Genomic DNA, 21970 nt, shown 5'->3' on the forward strand with positions numbered 1-21970 from the left:
TTGGGTAACAACTTCGGTAAAAGGTAAAGAAAGATGAAGTTGCTTAAGCATAGCAATAAATCCTCCAAATTGTTCATCCACTTATGGATCATGAATTTTTGTGGATATGGAAGCTTGGGTTTCACAATCTCTTTCTCCACTCTCACCTCTTCTTGTAACAATAGCATTCATGGGTCTCTTGGGATCTAAGCCTTGGCAAAAGTAAAGAAGAAGGACTAGCATGGTCTTTCAAAGCATTGGCAAGTTGAGAAATTTGGTTTTCAAGCATCTTATTATGAGTCATCACCTCATTGAATTTCTTGTCACTTACGGTCATGTAAGTGCTCAACAACTTTGTTTGATTTTCAATGATTTCCTCCAAATTAGTCCTAGAAGAAGAGGATTGTGAATAGGAATTATCAACTTGAGTCTTTGGATCAAATCCGGGTGGAGGGCCTTGATAAGTGACTTTTATGTCACTTTTAGGGTGTTTATTGACTCGCTTTCCGGCTTATTTTCCAATAATTTAGCCCATTTTGTCCTTTATTTCTTTTATTTGCTTATTCTCGTCTTTTATCTTTATTTTGAGTATTTTAGTAGTTTTTAATAGTTTTTAGTTTATTTTCGTATTTTTAGTTAATAATTCCTAGTTTCTCTCATTTTATTATTTTATTTTATTTTCATATTTGTTTTCTTTATTTTATTTTATTTAATTTCTTTTGATTTTATTTTTAAGTTATTTTATTTTATTTTATCTTTATATTATTTTATTTTATCTCTTGGTAATACCCTCGTGATTTTGGTTGTATGTGTTCCGGGTTTCAAAGTCATATTCGTAGTTGCTGCCCTCTTAACCTTCACTCCACCATCACCAAAACCTACACCACACCCTCTTCACATCAATTCTCCCCTGCTCCACTGCTTTCCACACACCAAACAACCACCAGCAACCCCTGCTTCATCTTTTCACAACCCCACAAACAGCCCAAACCAGCCACCAAATAAACACCAAAACCTCTAGCCACCAACCGTATCTCCAGCCAATTCCCCTTCACCAATCCGCACCAGAAGCCCACCAATTCTCCCCTGCTACCTACTTTCCTCAACAATACCAACAACAACAACAAACTCTCTTACCACCACACACCACCAGCCACAACAACCCAACAATGACAGGAAGCCATGCAAACCACCACCTTTGTTCGCAACCCACAGCACCAGCCACTGCCAAAACCACCAGCAATCACCACCACAATCCCCTGCTCCCTCACGTAAAACAACCATCAATCACCACCAAACCACTCACCAATTAAACCCCTCAACTCACAGCAACCCAAACCACCAGCCAACTCCCAATTCGAGTCTCTACCACTCACAAATTATACCACCAATTCACCGCATCCACCAACCATCACAAACCACCAGCCGCGCCACCGTTCTCAATCACCGAAACAGCAGCAGCCTCCAATACAAAGCAACCCCCAATACGAAACAGCCCAATTTAGCCCCAATTCGACTGGAGCTACTCGTGGCCGCGCAACACTGTCAGAAGGCGCAAAAATGGAGTCCAAAATCAGAGTTGAGGCAGTAAGTTTGCGCGACCTCTGCGCGACGTCTTCGCGGGCGCGCAAATGTGGGTTAATCACGAGCTTTTCACGTGATTTTAATGAAAATTGGATGGCCACGATTTGATGCTAGATGATGATGATGCTGATTTACGGTGAAGATGATGGTTGGATGATGATGTGTGGTGATGGTGATGAAGGAAATCAGGAGCAGCCACGAAATGAAATTCGTTGGTCTGGTGAGAATTATTGGGGGTTTTGGGGTTATTTTCCACTTTATTTTCTTTTATTTTATTTTATTTTAGTTTTGTTTTTTAATTTAGTTTTAATTAGTTTTATTTTTTTATTTTTTTTAACTTGTATTATAAATACCCCCTTTGGAGGTTATTTTCTCTTAACTTTAAATCAACATTTTATTTTACCTTAGATTAGTTTAGCCTCTTTTATTTTTCTCTTTCTTAAGGTTAGATTAGGATTTTCTCTCTCTAGTTTAGGTGTAGTTTTAGAGAGAGAAAGCTTGAATTTCCATGAAGTTTTTGAGAGGTTGAAGAAGCAAATTTGTGGAACTTCATCTCATCTATTCAATGAGCATTCGCTAACTTTCTCTCATCTTTATTGCTTTGCTTAATTCTTAGTTTTTTTCTTTTTTTTGTTGATTTGAGTAGATTATTTAGTTTGTTTGTTTGATCTTGTTTTTATTCTTATTTTACCTTGTTTTCCATGTCTATCTTTATTATGTTAGCTTATGTCTTGTTCTAGGGAATTGGATGAAGGTTATATTAATGAATTAAAAAATTGATTGTGATTAGTATGAAATTATTTCTTGATTATTGTGTATGGATGATGCTTTTATTGATTAGAATCTTTCTAGCTAATCGATTCTATGCTTTTAATTGTGCTTTCAATCAATTGTGCGAGAGTGAGTTGGTTGAGAGCCCTAAATTCTTCCATACCTTTACTAGGCTAGTTGCACGAGAGTGAATTAGTTTAGTAGGATAATTAACATGCTTAATTGTGCAAGAGTGAGTTAAATGTGTTGATGTTCCTAATCGAGGTCATTTTCATCTAATTGTATGATTTTGTTGAATGCATTGATGTAATTGGATTCCACTTTCCCTAGTTTTAGTTATTTGCTCTTAGTAGTGTTTGGTTTAATCTCTCTCTATCTCACAACCTTTCCTACTAGTCTAATTTGCACAAATTGATGCACTTAGTCTTCGTGGTTCGACCCTTTACTTGCCACTAACTAGTTTAGTGTAAGTTTAGGTATTATAAATGATTAATTTGGTTAGGGTAGTAGCTTAACGACCTATCTAACCCGTGATCAAATTTTGGCGTCGTTGCCGGGGACTAAGGCGTTCATTAGTTTGTGTTGATTAGATTAGCTAGGTTCTTGTATATTATTTAATTTTTGTTTGCTTTTCTTTGCTCTTTGTATAAAAATGGCATGCTTATCTTTTCCTCAATTTGATGGTGAACCCTTCTATGCTTACTTTGAAAGACTAGATGGTTTCCTTAGTTACCATGGGTGTTCTCTTAGTGATGCTTGTGGTATAGCTTATTGGGGCATGAATGAGTATACTAGGGGAATGGTTGAGGACATGAATAATGGTAGATTTTGTTATTTGTCTATGCATGATGCTTAGAATTTCTTCACATGGCTTGCTAGGGATTCTTATGATAGAGAATCTCATGTTTCTTGTTTTGATTCTCAATGTCAAGATTCTTTTAATTTTTGCATGAATTCTCTTGATACTTCTTATGTGCCTTGTGATGATCCAAGTATGCAAGTTAACTCCTTTCCCTCTTATGCTCATTGTGATGAGGTTTGTGCTAATTTTGATGATATGCAATTTGATTTTGATCATGAACCTCAACCCAATAACATTGATGCCCAAATTCTCCCTCAAATGCAATATCTCACCCAACAACTCCAAGAGCTTCAAGAGGAACACAAATTGAGAGAAGTGAGGCTTGCCCAAGTGATGAGTGCTATGATTGATTTAGATGGACGTGAGGTACCTCACTTGGAGTGCGAGAGTGTTCTTGAGGATGATGTAGGGAAAGGGTGTGAATGTGAGGGGAGATTTTCTTGTGATGAGAGGATTTTTGAGGATTTTGATTCTTTTCATTCCCCATTTGAGCTTGAATGCCATCCTTCCCCTTATTCACCCCCTTTGAGAGATTCCCTTGGTGAGGATGTGAGTGAGCCATCTTCATGTTTGAATGAGGGATTTCATGAGGATGATGATGATGAGTTTGAGCAATCAAGAGAGATTGAGAGTCCCTCGAGTGATGGTGAAAGAGTTGTGAATGAAGAAAATGTCGATTTTGAGGATTCCAACCCCCTTCCCCATCTTGATGAGTCTACCTTGCATGTTTGTGACCCTTCTATCCATGAGTCTTTGGACTTATTTGAGGTTATGGCTCATATGTTCATCGAAGGTGGAGCAAATCATTATAGCCTTTTGAGAGAGTTCATTGGCAATGCTTCATGGGAAAGGGATGAGTTTGAGATAAACCTTTATCCTTTCATGCATGGTTTGGAGACTCTAGGCTTTGAGGATCTTGAGGGAGTTGTTGTTCATCGTTGTGATAGAGAGGGTGATGAGGTTATTTCTATTGGAAAGTTTTTGTTTGAGGGAGATTTGAGTCATGAGTGTTCTTTTGAGGATTCTATGATTGATTTTCATGCCCTCATTCATGATGTGAGGCTTTGTGAGACCATTGTTTCTCCTCCCCTTCCTCATGTCCCTTTCTCAAGGAAATTTGACCACATCTCCTACTATCCCATGTTCCTCCCTTCTTTTGTCAAAGAGTCTATTGAGGACCTTCTCTTGTTTGATGAGACTCTTCCTTTTCATCCTCCTATTATTGAGGAAATGGGTGATTGTGCCACCCAAAAAGATTTTGAGGAGGTTTTGCCTTTTTATTCTTTTCCTTATTTTTCTTCTTCTTTCTCTTCTTATTTTCTTGATTTTTCTTTTGATTTTTCTTCCTTCTTTTAGCATCTTCCTCCTCACTTACGTGCAATAATCTTGTTGCACGTCCTCCTCCCGTCATTTGCCTACTTGTTATCATATGAAATGTGTAGTAGTGCATTTGATAAGCTCTTGCGTTCGTTGCAATATTATTTACTAGAGTGGTCTCGCTTGGACGTTAAACAAGCCTTTCTCGGGAAGTAACCCGAGGTTTTTATTGCTTTCATTTTCCTTTCTTTTTAGATTAGATTTTCTCTCATGGAAATGTTTGTGTGCCCCTTGCTAGGTACATAACTTGATATACACTTATGCATTGGTTTGGATCAAGAATTAAGGAAGTTTAATGCCTATTTTTGCTAGCTTATGGAAATCGAGATTCAATTCAAGAGGAAATCGGCTTTTAAAGGTTAAATTGGTTCATTTACGGGTAATTACACCCACCAATATCTGGTAATATCTTTCCTATCTCTTTCTCTAATGGTTGGTGACTCGTTGGACTTGTGTTGGTTTCTTGGATTGATTTCTTTCTTTTCCCCTCCCATGGAATATTTGGTTTTTGAGTATATTGTCCCACTCAAGCTTGGGGGGAGGGTATTCTATCATGTTTGGTGGGATGTTGATTCATTTATGCCATGCACTTGAGTATATGAATTTCCATGTCTTTTCTTTTATTTTGAAAAATCCAAAAAGATCTTTGTTTACTTTCAAGGTAATTTTGGCAAAATGTGTTTTGTTTGTTCTTATTTTGGACATTTTGTTTTGGGACTTGAATCCTTGAATGTTTTTCTTCCTAAGTGGTAAATGTATGCACGGTTTGAGAGTGTCATTGGTTGACTCTAGGATACTATATGCTAAGGTAGTCGGGTTAAGATGGAGTTGCTCTCTATAGTGGATTTGAAACCCTTGGTTGGTATTTGTTTGGTTATAATCTCTTGTGAGCTTCATTTGTTCTAGCCTTCATCTCCTTGTTGAGTGGCAATTTAGGATCCTTGACTATGCATGTCTTAATCCTTGTTTTGACCTCTAGCTCCCAAGATCGTGACCGAGCCACTCTAGGGGAGGAAAAGGGCACCTTTTCTCATTTTTCTTTATCTTCTTTTTATTTTGTTACAAATTTGGTTTTCTATTTTGCATCGACCTACTTATTAACCAATTTGAGCCTAATGTTTCCCGCTCTTGTTTAAACCGCGTTACAAACCTAATGGCCTATGTTTACCAACCCTTTTAGTTAGTGAAGCATTGGCATGTGAGGTTTGAGTTTTGAGAGTGTTGAAATTGAACAAGACATTTTGTGAATTGGTTTAAGTACGGTATTGAAAGTTGAGCTTGAAAAGAAAATGCAAAAAAGTTTGAGAAGAAAGATGCAATTCAAGAAAATCAAATGAAGTTTCAAGAAAAAGTCGTCCATAGTTATAAAAAAAAAAAGCCAAGGACACCAAATAAGAGCATTTTCTAAAAAAAAAAAGCACAAAAATATTTTTGTTTGGTTTCGTTTTCTTCCCTAGTTTAAGCATTGAGGACAATGCTTCGTTCAAGCTTGGGGGGGGGGAGCGTTACTTTGGTTTTGGTATATATTGTGTTAGTGTTGAATAAGCTTGGGGGAGATGACATTATTGACATTTTTGTTTGATATTTTGTGACTTCTTGAGTTTGTTTTTGAGAGTAGGCCACTCTTTTGCTTCACTTACACTAGTGGAAAAAATCTCATTCGTAACAAGCTATTTGTAACGGGCAAAGCTTTGCCTGTTACAATTAAGATATTTGTAACAGGAAAAATAGTGTCCGTTACGAATACTTATTTATTTGTAACGGGCAAAATAGTATCCGTTATGAATACTTATTTATTCGTAACGGGCGAAAAGTGTCCGTTATAAATACGTATGTATTTGTAATGGACAAATTAGTGTCCGTTACAAATAAATAAGTATTTGTAACTGACACTATTTTGCCCGTTACGAATACTATATTACACGTAACTTGGCCCAACTGATAGAGAAGCCCATTACTTGGCTTTTTAGGGTTTCACCTAATAGCTGTCATGTCTCCTCTCCTCCTCTCTCTCTCTCCTCTCATCTCCTCCCCGCCATTCTCCTCTCCTCCTCTTTCTCTCCCCCCCCCCCGTCCTTCTCTCCTCTCCTCCATCAATTTTAGAGAAAAAAACTACTGCGCTTTCGTTGTCGTTGTCAATGTCGAATTTGAATTGCGAGTTGTCTTCAATTTTACAGCCTCCATTTTTGAACTACTGCGCTTTTTGTCAATGTTGCCGTTGTTGACTACTCTTCCGGCGAAGTCCGATGACTTGCCTTCTGAATGGGATAGAGTTTACTCCGATTGATCCTGGTGTTGTTCTACTTGATATCGCTTTTGTTCCCGATGACCCTAATCACAGTACTCGCTTTCTATTTTTATTTTGCTGATTTTTTATTTTAATTGGTTTTTAAATCATCTGATTTTTCTACTGTTTGTGGTTTAATTTTCGTTTCAATTAATATTTTTTTGGCTGAATTAGTAAATTTTGTATAATCTGAATTTTCTAATATTTGTGTTTTAATTTTCATTTGAATAATTGTGTTTTAATTTTCATTTGAATAATTGTGTTTTTGGCTGATCTTTCATCACATTTTGAGTCTATTTTGTGTAATCTTATTTTCTAATATTTGTTATAATTATTGTTTTTTTTGCTTTTTTTTGGTTTTTTTTGCTGAATTTTCATTTTGAGTAGTTTTTTGCATTAACTGATTTTTCTATTGTTTGTGGTTTAGTTTTCATTTGAATAATTGTTTTTTTTGGCTGAAAATTCATTTTGAGTAGATTTTGTATAATCTGATTTTCAGAATTATGTTTTGTCACTCTGTGATATTTTTTTTTATATGGTTGATGTGATGAGCTTTTGATAGAATTTGAGTACTTTGAACAATTCAACAAATGCGCTATTATTGTCATTGTGAAAAATGAATTGGAGGTGTGATATATAAATAATTATGAGAATTAGAGAGTACTTAATTCTGGACGAATGAATGGTGGTCTTCTTATGCTGGAAGGAGTGGGAAGAAGGGAGAGGAAATGTCATTAGTCGTTTCAAGCAACTAGTATATATACAGAGCTATTAAAGTAGGAAGTCTTTGGTTGCATATTTTTTGGGTGATATTAGTCAATGCCTTTTGTCTCTAAGGTAATGAGTGCTTGATTTTGTTACTCGCCCTTATTCGATGAATTGGTGAAAAATAATAGGAATCAATTTCACTGATCAATTTGTTCTGGCTCGTGTTATGGGATAAGATGGTGTGGGTTCCAATGAAAGATAAAATTCTATATGCCTTAAATTTGTCAGTTTGTATCACATAGTATGAGGTAGAGAGAGTCCATTGTGGAGCACTGGCCTGGTGTAAGATAGAGAATTGATCTGTTGGATACTTTATTGATTTATTACCCCTTCACTTATTAAACTTATGCTAATTCGTTCTGTAAAAAAAATGGTTTTGATACTATCTAACAATGATTTATGAGGGGCTCATGTTTTCAATGATTAAACATGTGTTCTTTGTAGGAGAAAATTCCTATAGAGGAGGTGTTTGAGAGTTTGAGATGCCAAAGAGAAGGTCTAACTTTAGATGATGCAACCAACCGTCTTCAAATTTTTGGACATAACAAGCTAGAAGAAAAAAAGGTTTATCCATTGTTCTTTCACTCTTGAAGAAAATTAAGTATTAACTTTGTTCATTAACTTCCGGTCGATCTAATCAAGCTTTTTTCACATCTGATACCGTTGATCTGGAATTAACAGGAGAGCAAACTCTTGAAGTTTCTTGGCTTTATGTGGAATCCATGGTCATGGGTTATGGAAGCAGCTGCTTTAATGGCTATTGTATTGGCAAATGGTGATAATAAGCCTCTAGATTGGCATGATTTTGTGGGTATCATGGTGCTTCTGGTGATCAACTCTACTATTAGTTTCATAGAAGAAAACAATGCTGGTAATGCAGCAGCAGTGCTTATGGCTAACCTTACTCCTAAAACCAAAGTAAGTAACTAACGAAAAAAGGCTCAAGTGTAGTTGCAGCTATATGATTTATAAAAATAATGCTAACTCTTCAATACAGGTTCTTCAGAGATGGGCGATGGGGTGAAATAGAGGCATCAATTCTAGTCCTAGGAGACATAATTAGCATCAAGTTAGGAGACATAGTCCCTGCTGATGCTCGTCTTCTTGAGGGTGATCCTTTGAAGATTTATCAATCTGCTCTCATTGGAGAATCTCTTCCTGTCACTAGGAATCCTGGAGACGAGGTCTTCTATAGTTCAACCTGTAAACAAGGTGAATTAGAGGCAGATGTCATAGCTACTGTGATTTTTTTATTGATTTGAATTTTGATTTGTGGGTTTATGACTTATGAGGAGTTTTGATCTTAATATGGTTAATAATGTATGAGTTGTATTAAAATTGTGATTATTTGTAATTTTTTGTCCGTTTGATTTCGATTTGTTAATATGTGATGTAAATTCGAAATGAACCTTTTTTTAGATGATGGGACTTAAGCTATGAAGAAAGTATTGATTCAAAACAATGAGCAGCTGGACTTGGTGAGGGAGGAGATCCGAGTTTCCTCCCTTTCTACATATCCCAATCTGCTTCCCCTTCTTGATCATGCTATCATCAAAGTCAAGGTAATCGACTGTGTTTAGGTCCTTCTCTTTTCCCCCTCCTTGAGCTTTATGTATGTTATAAATCCGGATTACAAGGTGTTGAAACTTGAAAGCATGTATGCATGTACATAAATAAATCAATTATTTTGAATCCACAATCAATTATAAATCTCAGTGAAAGGCTTTTTAAATACTTCCTGGAAGTCGTTTTAATCTAGTGTTGTTTCATAAATTCAAAAAGATATCTCTATCTTTGTCTAGTGCATGTTGATATGCTTGAGAATTCAAACTTAAGTGATTTTTTTATGCCATCAGTGGGATTGCTTATTTAGTTGGCATAATTTTGTGTGAATTATTAAAGGCTTAATTGTCGACTATTCTATTCACTTGATGATTGCTAATCTAAGTAACTTGTGAGATATTAAGTCTATCCTATGAGAATTAAATTTAAAGAAAAGAAACAGACCCATGTGGAATTTTCGGAGTTTTATAGTCTTTTCTGATATGCAAACAATTGCATTTTCATCAGCTTTCTGTTCTTGTTTTTGGTTGCTATATAGTAAAGTTGCTGATCATGATTACAACCTTGTAGCAGTGTAGTGGTCTCTCAATATTGTAGATTGTGCATCTGTATATTCATATCTAAAAGTATCTTTTAAATTAATATGTTTGCATTAATTAGGCCCCTCAAGAGCAATCTTGGAATCATGAAGCATACCTGTTATTCCCAGTTCATTTGGATGGAACTTTGCTGGACAACTCAACCGCTATGAAAGCTAATAAGGCCCTTCTGGTGGATTTAAGTTTGGGTGAAGGTAGCTTAAGTGTACAATGTCAAATAAGTAAAACATAACGCCTTTAGAGGAAACGAGTGTAATTTTTTTTTTTTTTTTTTTTTTTTTTTTTTTTAAATCAGGAAACAAGTGTACTTTAGATTTGGTTTAACTTGGCTGTTCTTTTAAAGTTTTAGTTATTAATATTAATTGTATATTTTTTTTAGGAGAAATATAAATTGTAGTATAAAAATATATACATCTCAATTAAATGATAAAATGGTGTGCAAAATCCAGCTTTTGCTGGATTTTTTTTTTAAATTTGATTACACAGTATTCGTAACGGGCAAATAGCAGGGTTATTCGTAACGGGCACTTGAAAATGTCGTTACGAATAACTCTGTTATTCGTAACGGGCACCTGAAAAGCCCGTTACAAATAACCCGTTATTCGTAACGGGCAGCTGAAAAGCCCGTTACGAATAACGGGATTATTCGTAACGGGCTTTTCAGGTGCCCGTTACGAATAACCTATTATTCGTAACGGGCGGTGCCCGTTACAAATAACAAAGGCCATCCGTAACGGACGCTGCCCGTTACGGATGGCCAGTTTTTGCCCGTTACGGATGGCCTTTTTTTCCACTAGTGTTGGGAAATATCACCAAAATTTTCAAATTTTTACCCCGCCTTAACCCTTAGCCTTACATTACAACCCAATAAAAGACCCTTAGACTTTAGTGGGGTTAGGTCAAAGAACGGTGGAGGGAGATAGACTTCAAATCTATGGAGAGAATATGCATAGTTGAGATGTCGGGATTACCTTTTCAGAGATTTTCATTTCTTTATCTTTTTCCGGTTCCTTCGTGGAATCATGAGAAGCTAGCTTAAGGGTTGATTTGAACCTAGTGGAGAGAACGCGACCCGATTGGTTGGGGCTAGGGTAGATTGTGTCCCCATTAGTTCTCTATGCTTAGCATATGTTATGTTTCAATCAACCATTGACATCTTGGAACGTGCATACATTTGTCTATTTAAATAGGGTTGCATTCATTGGTGCTTGTTCCTATCTCGTGTCCAAATATGAACTTTGTGTTTTCTTTCTCTTTTTATGTTTCTTTTTCTTTTCTTTTTATTGCCTTGCCTTGGTTTTTATTTAGAGTTGTGGGTCAAACTCTTAGGACACCCTCACGAGAGCACACTCGTCCTCTAGGGCGATCTAAGGGTTTAAAGGGCTTGTCTTTAGTTGCTAAAATTGACCGTGATTCCTACAAAAGTGAGTTAGTGCATATTATTTCTCTTTTTAGCTTTTCTTGCGTGAATAATTCACTCTCCTTCTCCCGTGTTTCATGTTAATTTGCTCGAGGACGAGCAAAAGGTTAGCTTGGGGGAGTTTAATCAGTGACTTTTATGTCACTTTTAGGGTGTTTATTGAGTCGTTTTCCGGCTTATTTTCCAATAATCTAGCCCATTTTGTCCTTTACTTCTTTTATTTGCTTATTCTCGTCTTTTATCTTTATTTTGAGTATTTTAGTAGTTTTTAATAGTTTTAAGTTTATTTTCGTATTTTTAGTTAATAATTCCTAGTTTCTCTCATTTTATTTTATTTTCATATTTGTTTTATTTAGTTTATTTTATTTAATTTATTTTGATTTTATTTTTAAGTTATTTTATTTTATTTTATCTTTATCTTATTTTATTTTATCTCGTGGTAATACCCTCTTGATTTTGATTGTAGGTGTTCCGGGTTTCAAAGTCATATTCATAGTTGCTGCCCTCTTAACCTTCACTCCACCATCACCTAAACCTACACCACACCCTCTTCACATCAATTCTCCCCTGCTCCACTGCTTTCCACACACCAAACAACCACCAGCAACCCCTGCTTCATCTTTTCACAGCCCCATAAACAGCCCAAACCAGCCACCAAATAAACACCAAAACCTCCAGCCACCAACCGTATCTCCAGCCAATTCCCCTTCACTAATCCGCACCAGTAGCCCACCAATTCTCCCCTACTACCTGCTTTCCTCAACAATACCAACAGCAACAACAACAAACTCTCTTACCACCACACACTACCAGCCACAACAACCCAACAATGACAGGAAGCCACGCAAACCACCACCTCTGTTCGCAACCCACATCACCAGCCACCGCCAAAACCGCCAGCAATCACCACCACAATCCCCTGCTCCCTCACGCAAAACAGCCATCAATCACCACCAAACCACTCACCAATTAAACCCCTCAACTCACAGCAACCCAAACCACCAGCTAACTCCCAATTCGAGTCTCTACCACTCACCAATTAAACCACCAATTCACCGCATCCACCGACCATCACAAACCACCAGCCGCGCCACCGTTCTCAATCACCGAAACAGCATCAGCCTCCAATACAAAGCAACCCCCAATACAAAACAACCCAATTTAGCCCCAATTCGACTGGAGCTACTCGCGGCCGCGCAGCACTGTCAGAAGGCGCACAAATGGAGTCCAAAATCAGAGTTGAGGCAGTAAGTTTGCGCGGCCTCTGCGCGACGTCTTCGCGGGCGCACAAATGTGGGTCAATCACGAGCTTTTCACGTGATTTTAATGAAAATCGGATGGCCACGATTTGATGTTAGATGATGATGATGCTGATTTACGGTGAAGATGATGGTTGGATGATGATGCGTGGTGATGGTGATGAAGGAAATCAGGAGCAGCCACGAAATGAAATTCGTTGGTCTGGTGAGAATTATTGGGGGTTTTGGGGTTATTTTCCACTTTATTTTCTTTTATTTTATTTTATTTTAGTTTTGTTTTTTAATTTAGTTTTAATTAGTTTTATTTATTTTATTTTTTTAACTTGTATTATAAATACCCCCTTTGGGGGTTATTTTCTCTTAACTTTCAATCAACATTTTATTTTACCTAGATTAGATTAGTTTAGCCTCTTTTATTTTTCTCTTTCTTAGGGTTAGATTAGGATTTTCTCTCTCTAGTTTAGGAGTAGTTTTAGAGAGAGAAAGCTTGGATTTCCATGGAGTTTTTGAGAGGTTGAAGAAGCAACTTTGTGGAACTTCTTCTCATCTATTTAATGAGCATTCTCTAACTTTCTCTCATCTTTATTGCTTTGCTTAATTCTTAGTTTTTGCTTTTTTTTTTTGTTGATTTAAGTAGATTAATTAGCTTGTTTGTTTGATCTTGTTTTTATTCTTATTTTACCTTGTTTTCCATGTCTATCTTCATTATGTTAGCTTAGGTCTTGTTCTAGGGAATTGGATGAAGGTTATATTAATGTATTGAATGATTGATTGTGATTAGTATGAAATTTTTTCTTGATTATTGTGTATGGATGATGCTTTTATGGATTAAAATCTTTCTAGTTAATCGATTCTATGCTTTTAATTGTGCTTTCAATCAATTATGCGAGAGTGAGTTGGTTGAGAGCCCTAAATTCTTCCATACCTTTACTAGGCTAGTTGCACGAGAGTAAATTAGTTTAGTAGGATAATTAACATGCTTAATTGTGCGAGAGTGAGTTAAATGTGTTGATGTTCCTAATCGAGGTCATTTTCATCTAATTGTATGATGTTGTTGAATGCATTGATGTAATTGGATTCCACTTTCCCTAGTTTTAGTTATTCCTAGTAGTGTTTGGTTTAATCTCTCTATCTCACAACCTTTCCTACTAGTCTAATTTGCACAAATTGATACACTTAGTCTTCGTGGTTCGACCCTTTACTTGCCATTAACTAGTTTAGTGTAAGTTTAGGTATTGTTAATGATTAATTTGGTTAGGATAGTAGCTTAACGACCTATCTAACCCGTGATCAGGCCTCTTTGAGCATTATTTTTAAAGTTGCCTCTCTCTTGATTGTAATTACCCCTATTTTGATTTTGACCGTAACCTTGATTATGGTTACCACCACTTTGATTATGATTTACATTACCTTTGTTTTGATTAGGAAAATTTGTCAGGAACTACACGCTTAATAGGGGTATTTGGAAACAACTACCCACTAAAAAATTTTATCAAAAAAACTACCCCCTAAATTTAAAAAGTTAGAATAGCACTACCCATTTGCATTTTCCGGCGAGAATGTCCGGCGCATGGGCCCACTTTTTCAATTTTTCTCTGAAAAGACAAGATGCAATGACAAATTGGACCTTAATTCATAACCCTAAGATAAGCAATTTGAATTAAAAGCAATAAATTCAACCAATTTTAAATTATCCCCAATTTCTAAGAACCCTAATTTTTCTAATTGGTACACCATAACATCAAAATTCATAATTAATGAATTAAAAGAGAAGAATTACCTATGAATTGCATACCCTACTTGTTTTCAATTCTTCAATTAGGAATTTTCAGAAGAAAAATTTAAAAAGTGGGCCCCACATGCCAGACTTTCTCGTCGAAAAAATGCAAATGGGTAGTGCTACTCTAACTTTTTCAGTTTAGGGGGTAGTTTTTTTGATAAATTTTTTTAGTGGGTAGTTGTTTCCAAATACCCCTATTTAGCATGTGATTCCCGACAATTTTTCCTTTTGATTACCATAATTTTGATTTTAATTTTAGCCGCTATAACCTTGATTGTTATAGTTACCTCGAGAACCTTGGTTCCTATAACCACCACCTTGGTTATAATTGTCAAAATTACCATGGTTTTTGATTAGGGGATTTTGCTCCCACCAATCACCATCTGACAAGTGGACCAATCAGGTTCCGCCATGTGTCCGTCACATGGGCCAATAGGAGCCTGCCACGTGTCAAGCAATGATCCGTCCACCTTGGACCAATTACGACACAACATGTGTCCTTCCCATGACACCTGGGATAACCGGCCACCTAGGCCCAACTTCCGAGGGAAGCCCAATCAGCCCAAGGTTAACCTAAACCTAGATTGGCACGTTTCCCGAGGTTATAAATACCTCCCTTAATCCTCATTAAGGGGGATTACAGAGATTACACAGAGATTACACAGAGATAACAGGCTGATCACGCTAACAAAGCAGATTACCTACATTAAACACTCTCACCTAGAGAGACCTAATCACTTTAATTTCCGCATTAATTACTCCTTAATCAAGTACTAACTTGACCGTTGGAGGCGGAGCTCCCACCACCAGGAGTCTCCGTTGTTTTGCAGGTACAGGCGTCCGGTTCCAGTCTCGGAATTGTAACTCTCCCGCAGGACATCAGAAAACCCCGAAACATTTGGCGCCGTCTGTGGGGAGAGTACTTCTGAGATGGCATCCAAGTCTGTACCGACTCCTGAAGAGAGGCGTCCCCTAGACGACCCTCAAGTTCAGTCGGACCACGATACTGAGAGTGAATTTGAAGTTGAAGCTCACACAGCTTCAGACGGGACCCTAAGGGCCCGACGTACCCGTCATACCGAAAGGAGGGAACGGGAACATCTTCAAACAGGAAGCGAGCCAGCAAGCGCACCGCCTGTTCGGCAGCAGCCGACTGATGGATTTGCTCCCATCACAAGGAACAAACTCATGACCTTCATGAGGGACTTCAAGGGAGAAATTCAAGAGTTGATCAACAAGAAGCCGCCTGCTCTGGACAAGGAGCAGTCGGCTAAGAAACCTTCCACTTCACTGAAGAGGAAGCCAGATCAAGGGCGAGAGGCGACTCCTCATCCTAAATCTAGGAAGCGGGAGCCGACTGCCCTTGAATTCACAAAATACCGTTTTCGTACTCCAGGAAATAGGAAACCTGTTCGTCATATTCAGGCGGACGGGTCGAGGAAATCATACACAGACGCTCGGCTACTGCTAGAGCAGAAGAAGAGTGACCGATTGTCAGAGTCGGCCTCTACTTCAAACTTCCAAGACAGTCTGCGAAATACCTCAATGAGGCATACGCAGTCGTATCATGAGAGTCAGTCAGGCGGCACCTCCCGTCAGTCTGGCTTTCATAGCGACCAGGCGGTACCAAACTTACCGTTTGTGCCGCAACAACATTATTTTTTGCAGCCACCTCCGTTTGGTGGACATGCAGCAAAAAATGTCCAACCTATGGACTGACAGCTACGGTTGCTTAGACTTGGTGAACAGCCGTCGGCCTTCTCCAAGGAAATTACTGAAGCCGCTCAGCCGGCCAAAGTGAAAAATGTATTAGTAGGCGCCTATGACGACACTACTAACCCAGAAGACCATCTTATGGCCTTCACCAACCTGATGTACCTTCAAGGGTTGGATGATCCCACTTGGTGCAAGTGTTTCCCAGCGACTCTCAAAGGAATCGCACAAAAATGGTTCGTCAACCTGCCGACTGGTTGTGTAAATAGCTTCAGGACGCTTGCTTACTTGTTCACCTCCAACTTCGCCATGAACATCCCTACGAAGAAGACGACCCTTGATTTAGGAACAATTCAGCAGGACGAGAAGGAGGGGCTTCGTTCTTACATCAGGCGGTTTAACCTGATGAGAATACAAATTCAAGGGTTACCGGATGAAGTAGCCTATACTGACTTTTTCAGAGGTCTCAAGGACGGGTCGACCTTCAAATTTGATTTGGTCCGAAAGAGGGTGGCGACTCTTCAAGAGGCCTTGATTGAAGCGGAAGCCTATATACAGGCGACTGATCTTTGTACGGTAAAACAGTCGGACGGGAAAAGGTCCGACAAAAGAGAAGGACGACAGAAACAGTCGTCAAACAAAGATGAGAAAAGAAAAGAGGTCTGGGCGGCTGATTCCTCTAAACAGCCGGCCCAGAAAAAGAAAAAAGAATTCAAACCATACTCCCCAAAGTATGCGTTTAACAAGGATAACCAGTTTATCCTAAAAGAAATCAAGGGACGGATCTCAATTGAGAAGCCGGTCCCCATGAAGGGTTCTGCAAACAACCGGAACCAAGAAAAATTCTGTGCTTATCATGAAGATGTTGGTCATCACACCAATGACTGCATCAGTCTCATGCGGTATCTGGACCGCCTGGCTGAGCAAGGTGATCTTGACACTTATGTCAAGAAAACTACGGGGAACACTTCCTCAAAAAAGCAGTCGGCCAAAAAGAATCAACAGGCCGACAGCTCCGATACAGATGATGCAGTCGTCTACACCATTGTAGGTGGCTTCTCAGGAGGCGGCCCCACTATAAGGGGCAACAAAGACAATATCAGGCGGTTAGATGTAAATTCCGTTCACCAAGAACGACCGTCCAAATATTCATTTCCTGAGATTGTCATCACTGAAGAAGATCTAGGAGGGGTAAGAGGGCCGCATGACGACCCTATCGTTATTGAATGTAAAGTGGCCAACTAGAGAGTTGGCCGAATCCTCATAGATACCGGAAGCTCCTCAGATCTCATCAGTAGCAAATGTCTGTCGAAACTAAAATATCAGACTGATTGCATACATCCGGCCTCCCATCCTTTAGTAGGGTTTGGAGGAGGAGTCGTCCACCCAGTGGGACGAGTGGATTTACCCATCCGTCTGGGCGAAAAAGGGGAAGGACGACACATGGTAGTCCGGTTCCTGGTAGTAGAAGAACTCTCGGCCTACAACATGATTCTGGGATGACCAACCCTGAATAATTCCAAGGCTGTTATAATCCCATCTCTTATGTTGCTCAAGTTTGAGAGGGATAATGGAACAGTCGGCTCCCTAAGGGGAGATCAGAAGATGGCCCGAGAGTGCTATCTCTCGGATGTCAAGCCCACTGTTATGGCCACTGGGTCGACTGGTGGAAAAACAGACCTTGACAAAGTCAAGGAGAGTGCGCCTGTTCAAAGAGCAGGCGGCAAGAAGAGAAAGGCATCCCAGACAGGGGCCGCAAGAAAAGACAAAAAATAGCAATCATTGGCAGAGGAGCGGTCGGATGAATTCCGCCCTCAGCCGGCTGGTGAGCATACAGACTTGATCTTAGACGACTCACGTCCTGAGCGAACAGTCAAAGTTGGGACGACTGCTCTGAGAGACCTTGGTGACGACTTTCACAAACTATTGAAAGAATACAAGGACATCTTTGCATTCGAAGTCCATGAAATGCCAGGCATTAGTCCTGATCTGACGGTACATAAACTAGCCGTGGATCCGAAAAAGAAGCCGGTACGGCAGAAGAAGCGGAACCATGGCGAAGAAAGAAGTCAGGCGGCAGCCGCCGAAGTTAAAAAATTACTTGATGCAGGGTTCATTCGGCAATGTTACTTCCCAGACTGGGTTGCAAATGTGGTGCTTGTTAAAAAGCCGAATGGCACCTGGCGAATGTGTGTAGACTACACAGACTTAAAAACAAGGCGTGCCCCAAAGACAGTTACCCTCTGCCTAAAATTGATAACCTGGTCGACTCAACAGCCGGTCATGCTTTGATAAACTTTATGGACGCCTACTCTGGTTTCCATCAAATTCCTTTATGGAAGAAAGATCAGGAGAAGACGACCTTCGTCACTGATCAGGGGTTATACTGTTACACGGTCATGCCGTTTGGTCTTAAGAATGCCCCGGCTACCTTCCAGCGAATGATAAACACTGTGTTCTTTGATCAGATTGGGAGAAATGTCGAGGCATACATTGATGATATGATTGTCAAGACTAAACTTCAGAAAGATCATCTGTCGGACCTCCGAGAAACTTTCGCCACACTAAGGCGGCACCATGTCATGCTCAATCCCAAGAAATGTGTCTTTGGAGTTGAGTCTGGGAAATTTCTCGGATTCCTTATCAATCAGAGAGGAATAGAGGCGAACCCTGAGAAGGTGCAGGCGGTCATTGACATGCAGTCGCCTCGTACCATCCGAGAGGTTCAGAAGTTAACAGGTTGTCTGGCGGCCTTGGGAAGATTTCTAAGCCGATCAGGCGACAAATGCTTATACTTTTTCCAGGCAATTAAGAAAAAGGCAAGGTTTGAATGGGGGCCGGATGCTGAGGCCGCCTTCCAGAAATTGAAAGTTCACTTGCATTCCTTGCCGAGGCTGGTCAGCCCTTTGCCCAAAGAAGTACTCTACATGTACCTGGCCGTCTCTGATCATGCGTTAAGCGCTGTTCTCCTTGCTGAAAGAGACGGCTGTCAGCTCCCGGTCTACTTTGTCAGTCACGTACTGAAAAATGCCGAGTTGAGGTATCCCTTAGTGGAGAAATTTGGTCTTGCACTCTTCATGGCTGTTAAAAAATTGAAGCCCTACTTTTTGGCACATGCAGTCGTCGTGTATACAGACCAACCTATCAAGCGGCCACTGACCATCATGGAGTCGTCAGGCCGAATGATCAAATGGGCCATAGAAATTCAGAGCCTCGAAGTTACTTTCGAGCCTAGAAAAGCAGTGAAGGGGCAAGCCTTTGCTGACTTTATTGTTGAGATGACTCGTCCCCCTGACTCTCAAGTTCCAGACCAAGTCTGGAAGGTATATGTGGACGGAAGCTCTACTTCAAATGGTTGTGGAGCAGGCGTCATATGTCAGTCGCCGGAGGGCGACAAGTACGAGTATGCTCTACGCTTCAGTTTTCAGGCCTCAAACAATGAGGCAGAATATGAAGCTTTACTAGCCGGAATCCGCATGTGCAAGGCGGCAGGGGCAAGAAAAATAGACGCCTGTTCCGATTCACAATTGATAGTGAGTCAGTACAATGGCGAATACGAAGCAACCCATCCGGCCATGATCAAGTATTTACAGGCGGTCCGACAAGCAGTCGGCTCCCTTGAGGATTTCCATCTGATCCAAGTGCCGAGATCAAAAAACAACCAGGCGGATGCACTGTCAAAATTAGCATCATCCGCCTCCTCTGATACTCCTCGAACTGTTTTTTGGGAAGTAATGGAGAAGAGAAGCATCGAGGAAGACCCTATTGGAATCCTAGACAGAAGCTCAACCTGGATGGATCCAATCAGGGCATATCTGACAAACGGTACCCTGCCGGATGATCATCAACAGGCGGCAGCACTGAAAAAACGAGCAACCAGTTTTGAAATAATAAAGGGAGAACTTCACAAAAGGGGGTACCTTCAACCCTTCTTAAAGTGTGTTACTCCAGAGAAGGGACGAGAGATACTAGACGATCTTCACTCTGGTTACTGTGCTTCCCATATAGGCGGTAGGACGCTTGCTCAACGGGCAAGGCGGCAGGGCTACTTTTGGCCTACTTTAGAAGCAGATGCAATGGAGATGGTGAAAAAATGTGACAAGTGCCAAAGGTTTGGCAAGCTAATTCACCGTCCGGCTACTGACCTCACTGCCATTCATAGCCCACTACCGTTTGCTAAGTGGGGCATGGATATTCTGGGTCCATATACGCCTGCTACAGGCGGAAGGAGGTACATACTTGTTGCCGTCGACTACTTCACTAAATGGGTAGAGGCGGAGGCTGTAAAAGGAATCAAGACGAAGGATGTAATTTCATTCATTTGGAAAAATGTCATCACTCGGTTCGGGGTTCCCATGTCTATGGTTTTTGATAATGGTCCCCAATTTGAGACGCCTGTTCTCAAAAGCTGGTTCGGTGACCAAGGAATTGCACACTACTTTGCATCTGTCGGCCGTCCACAAGCAAACGGCCAGGTAGAAGCCTTTAATAAAATCATCTCAGACGGTCTTAAGAAAAAGATTGAACGAGCAGGCGGCTTATGGGCGGATGAATTACCACATGTTCTCTGGGCCATTAGGACGACTGAAAAAGGGGCGACTGGAGAAACTCCATTCCTCCTAACTTATGGTGCGGAAGCTGTTCTTCCAATAGAACACTACGAGCCGACTCTTCGAGTAATGCTATATGACGAAGAGGCAAACTGGGAAGCCATGCGCCTGACATTAGACTCACTTCCTGAAAGGAGGGGCAATGCTGTCTTGCGCCATGAAATTTACCGCCTGAGAATGACTAGATCATACAACAAAAAAGTACACAGGCGTCCACTCAAAGTGGGGGACTTTGTACTTAGAAAAATGGAAGCAGTTGGTAGTGCTAATGAGTCTGGCAAACTAACTCCCAACTGGGAAGGACCCTACCGAATCTATGAAGAGGTCAGGGACGGTACCTACCGTCTGGGAACACCAGACGGACAACCGTTGCCTCGAACTTGGAATGTAGATAATTTTAAGAAATATTTCTTTTGAATGATGTAAATAATCAAGGGCTACTTAATAAAAGTTTGCACTTAATATTCAATTTTGTACTAAGAGGGGCACGCCTACTAACAAATAGTCGGCTACTCTCCATGTTTAAATTCTTACTTAAGAGGGGCATGCCGTCTATACCTTTACAGCCGGCTACTCTCCATTGAGTATTTTACTCTCTTCAGAGGGGCATGCCGTCTGTACCTTTACAGTCGGCTACTCTCCATTGAGTACTTTACTCTATCTTCATAGGGGCATGCCGTCTGTACCTTTACAGTCGGCTACTCTCCATTGAGTACTTTACTCTATCTTCAGAGGGGCATGCCGCCTGTACCTTTACAGTCGGCTACTCTCCATTGAATATTTTACTCACCATAGGGGCATGCCGTCTGGACATAAAGTCGGCTACTCTCCATAGAAGAGGGCCGACTGGTTCCAAACACATAGCCACCCCCCTTATACTTAGCTAAAAAAGATTAGGGCCTGGCCGACCCTGTGCCTAAACAGGCGGCAACCCTCCTCTTACTTAGCACCTACGTTCACCAAGAACTAACCAAGGCCACAGGCCGAATGATCAGTCCAGGCGCCAAGCCAACTGATCCAATCTTTAAACTAATACGACCTATCCCAACATCATAGCAGGCGTCCGACGGCATCCCTCCGGATGAAATTCGTCGCAGAGAGCAGCTCCCTTTTGGGTGGAACATTGCTCTATAAACTAATTACACGGCACCTATACGACTGCCCCCAAGGGCAACCACGTAGCCGTTTTTGAGACAAGGATAACTGTATCACTAACCAAACCAGTGGTAGCAGTTGACATCTGAGTCAGATGACCGCCTGTATTACTTGGGATAAATGCAGGGGGTACCTCTTGAGTTAATAGCCAACAAACATTGGCGAATCAAAAGGTTCAGCCGGCCTCCGCCGCCTGGTACCTTTACTACTCAAGCAGGAGTGACGGCGACTGAGTAACACCAA

The 21970-nt window shown here is 40.2% G+C and overlaps 1 protein-coding gene across 1 annotated transcript; it reads left to right on the forward strand.

Annotated features, from left to right (window-relative positions):
- Positions 1 to 6491: 6491 nt before the first annotated feature.
- LOC110697502 (plasma membrane ATPase 4-like) lies at positions 6492 to 10203 on the forward strand. The gene is made up of 6 exons (XM_021874864.1): positions 6492 to 6913; positions 8073 to 8192; positions 8310 to 8546; positions 8626 to 8840; positions 9048 to 9190; positions 9852 to 10203. Exons 1-4 carry the CDS (start codon positions 6899 to 6901, stop codon positions 8650 to 8652), a joined length of 399 nt encoding a protein of 132 aa, XP_021730556.1. The 5' UTR covers positions 6492 to 6898; the 3' UTR covers positions 8653 to 8840; positions 9048 to 9190; positions 9852 to 10203.
- Positions 10204 to 21970: the final 11767 nt, after the last annotated feature.

This window comes from Chenopodium quinoa, unplaced genomic scaffold (genome assembly GCF_001683475.1).
Source record: "Chenopodium quinoa cultivar QQ74 unplaced genomic scaffold, ASM168347v1, whole genome shotgun sequence".
NCBI lineage: Eukaryota > Viridiplantae > Streptophyta > Magnoliopsida > Caryophyllales > Amaranthaceae > Chenopodium > Chenopodium quinoa.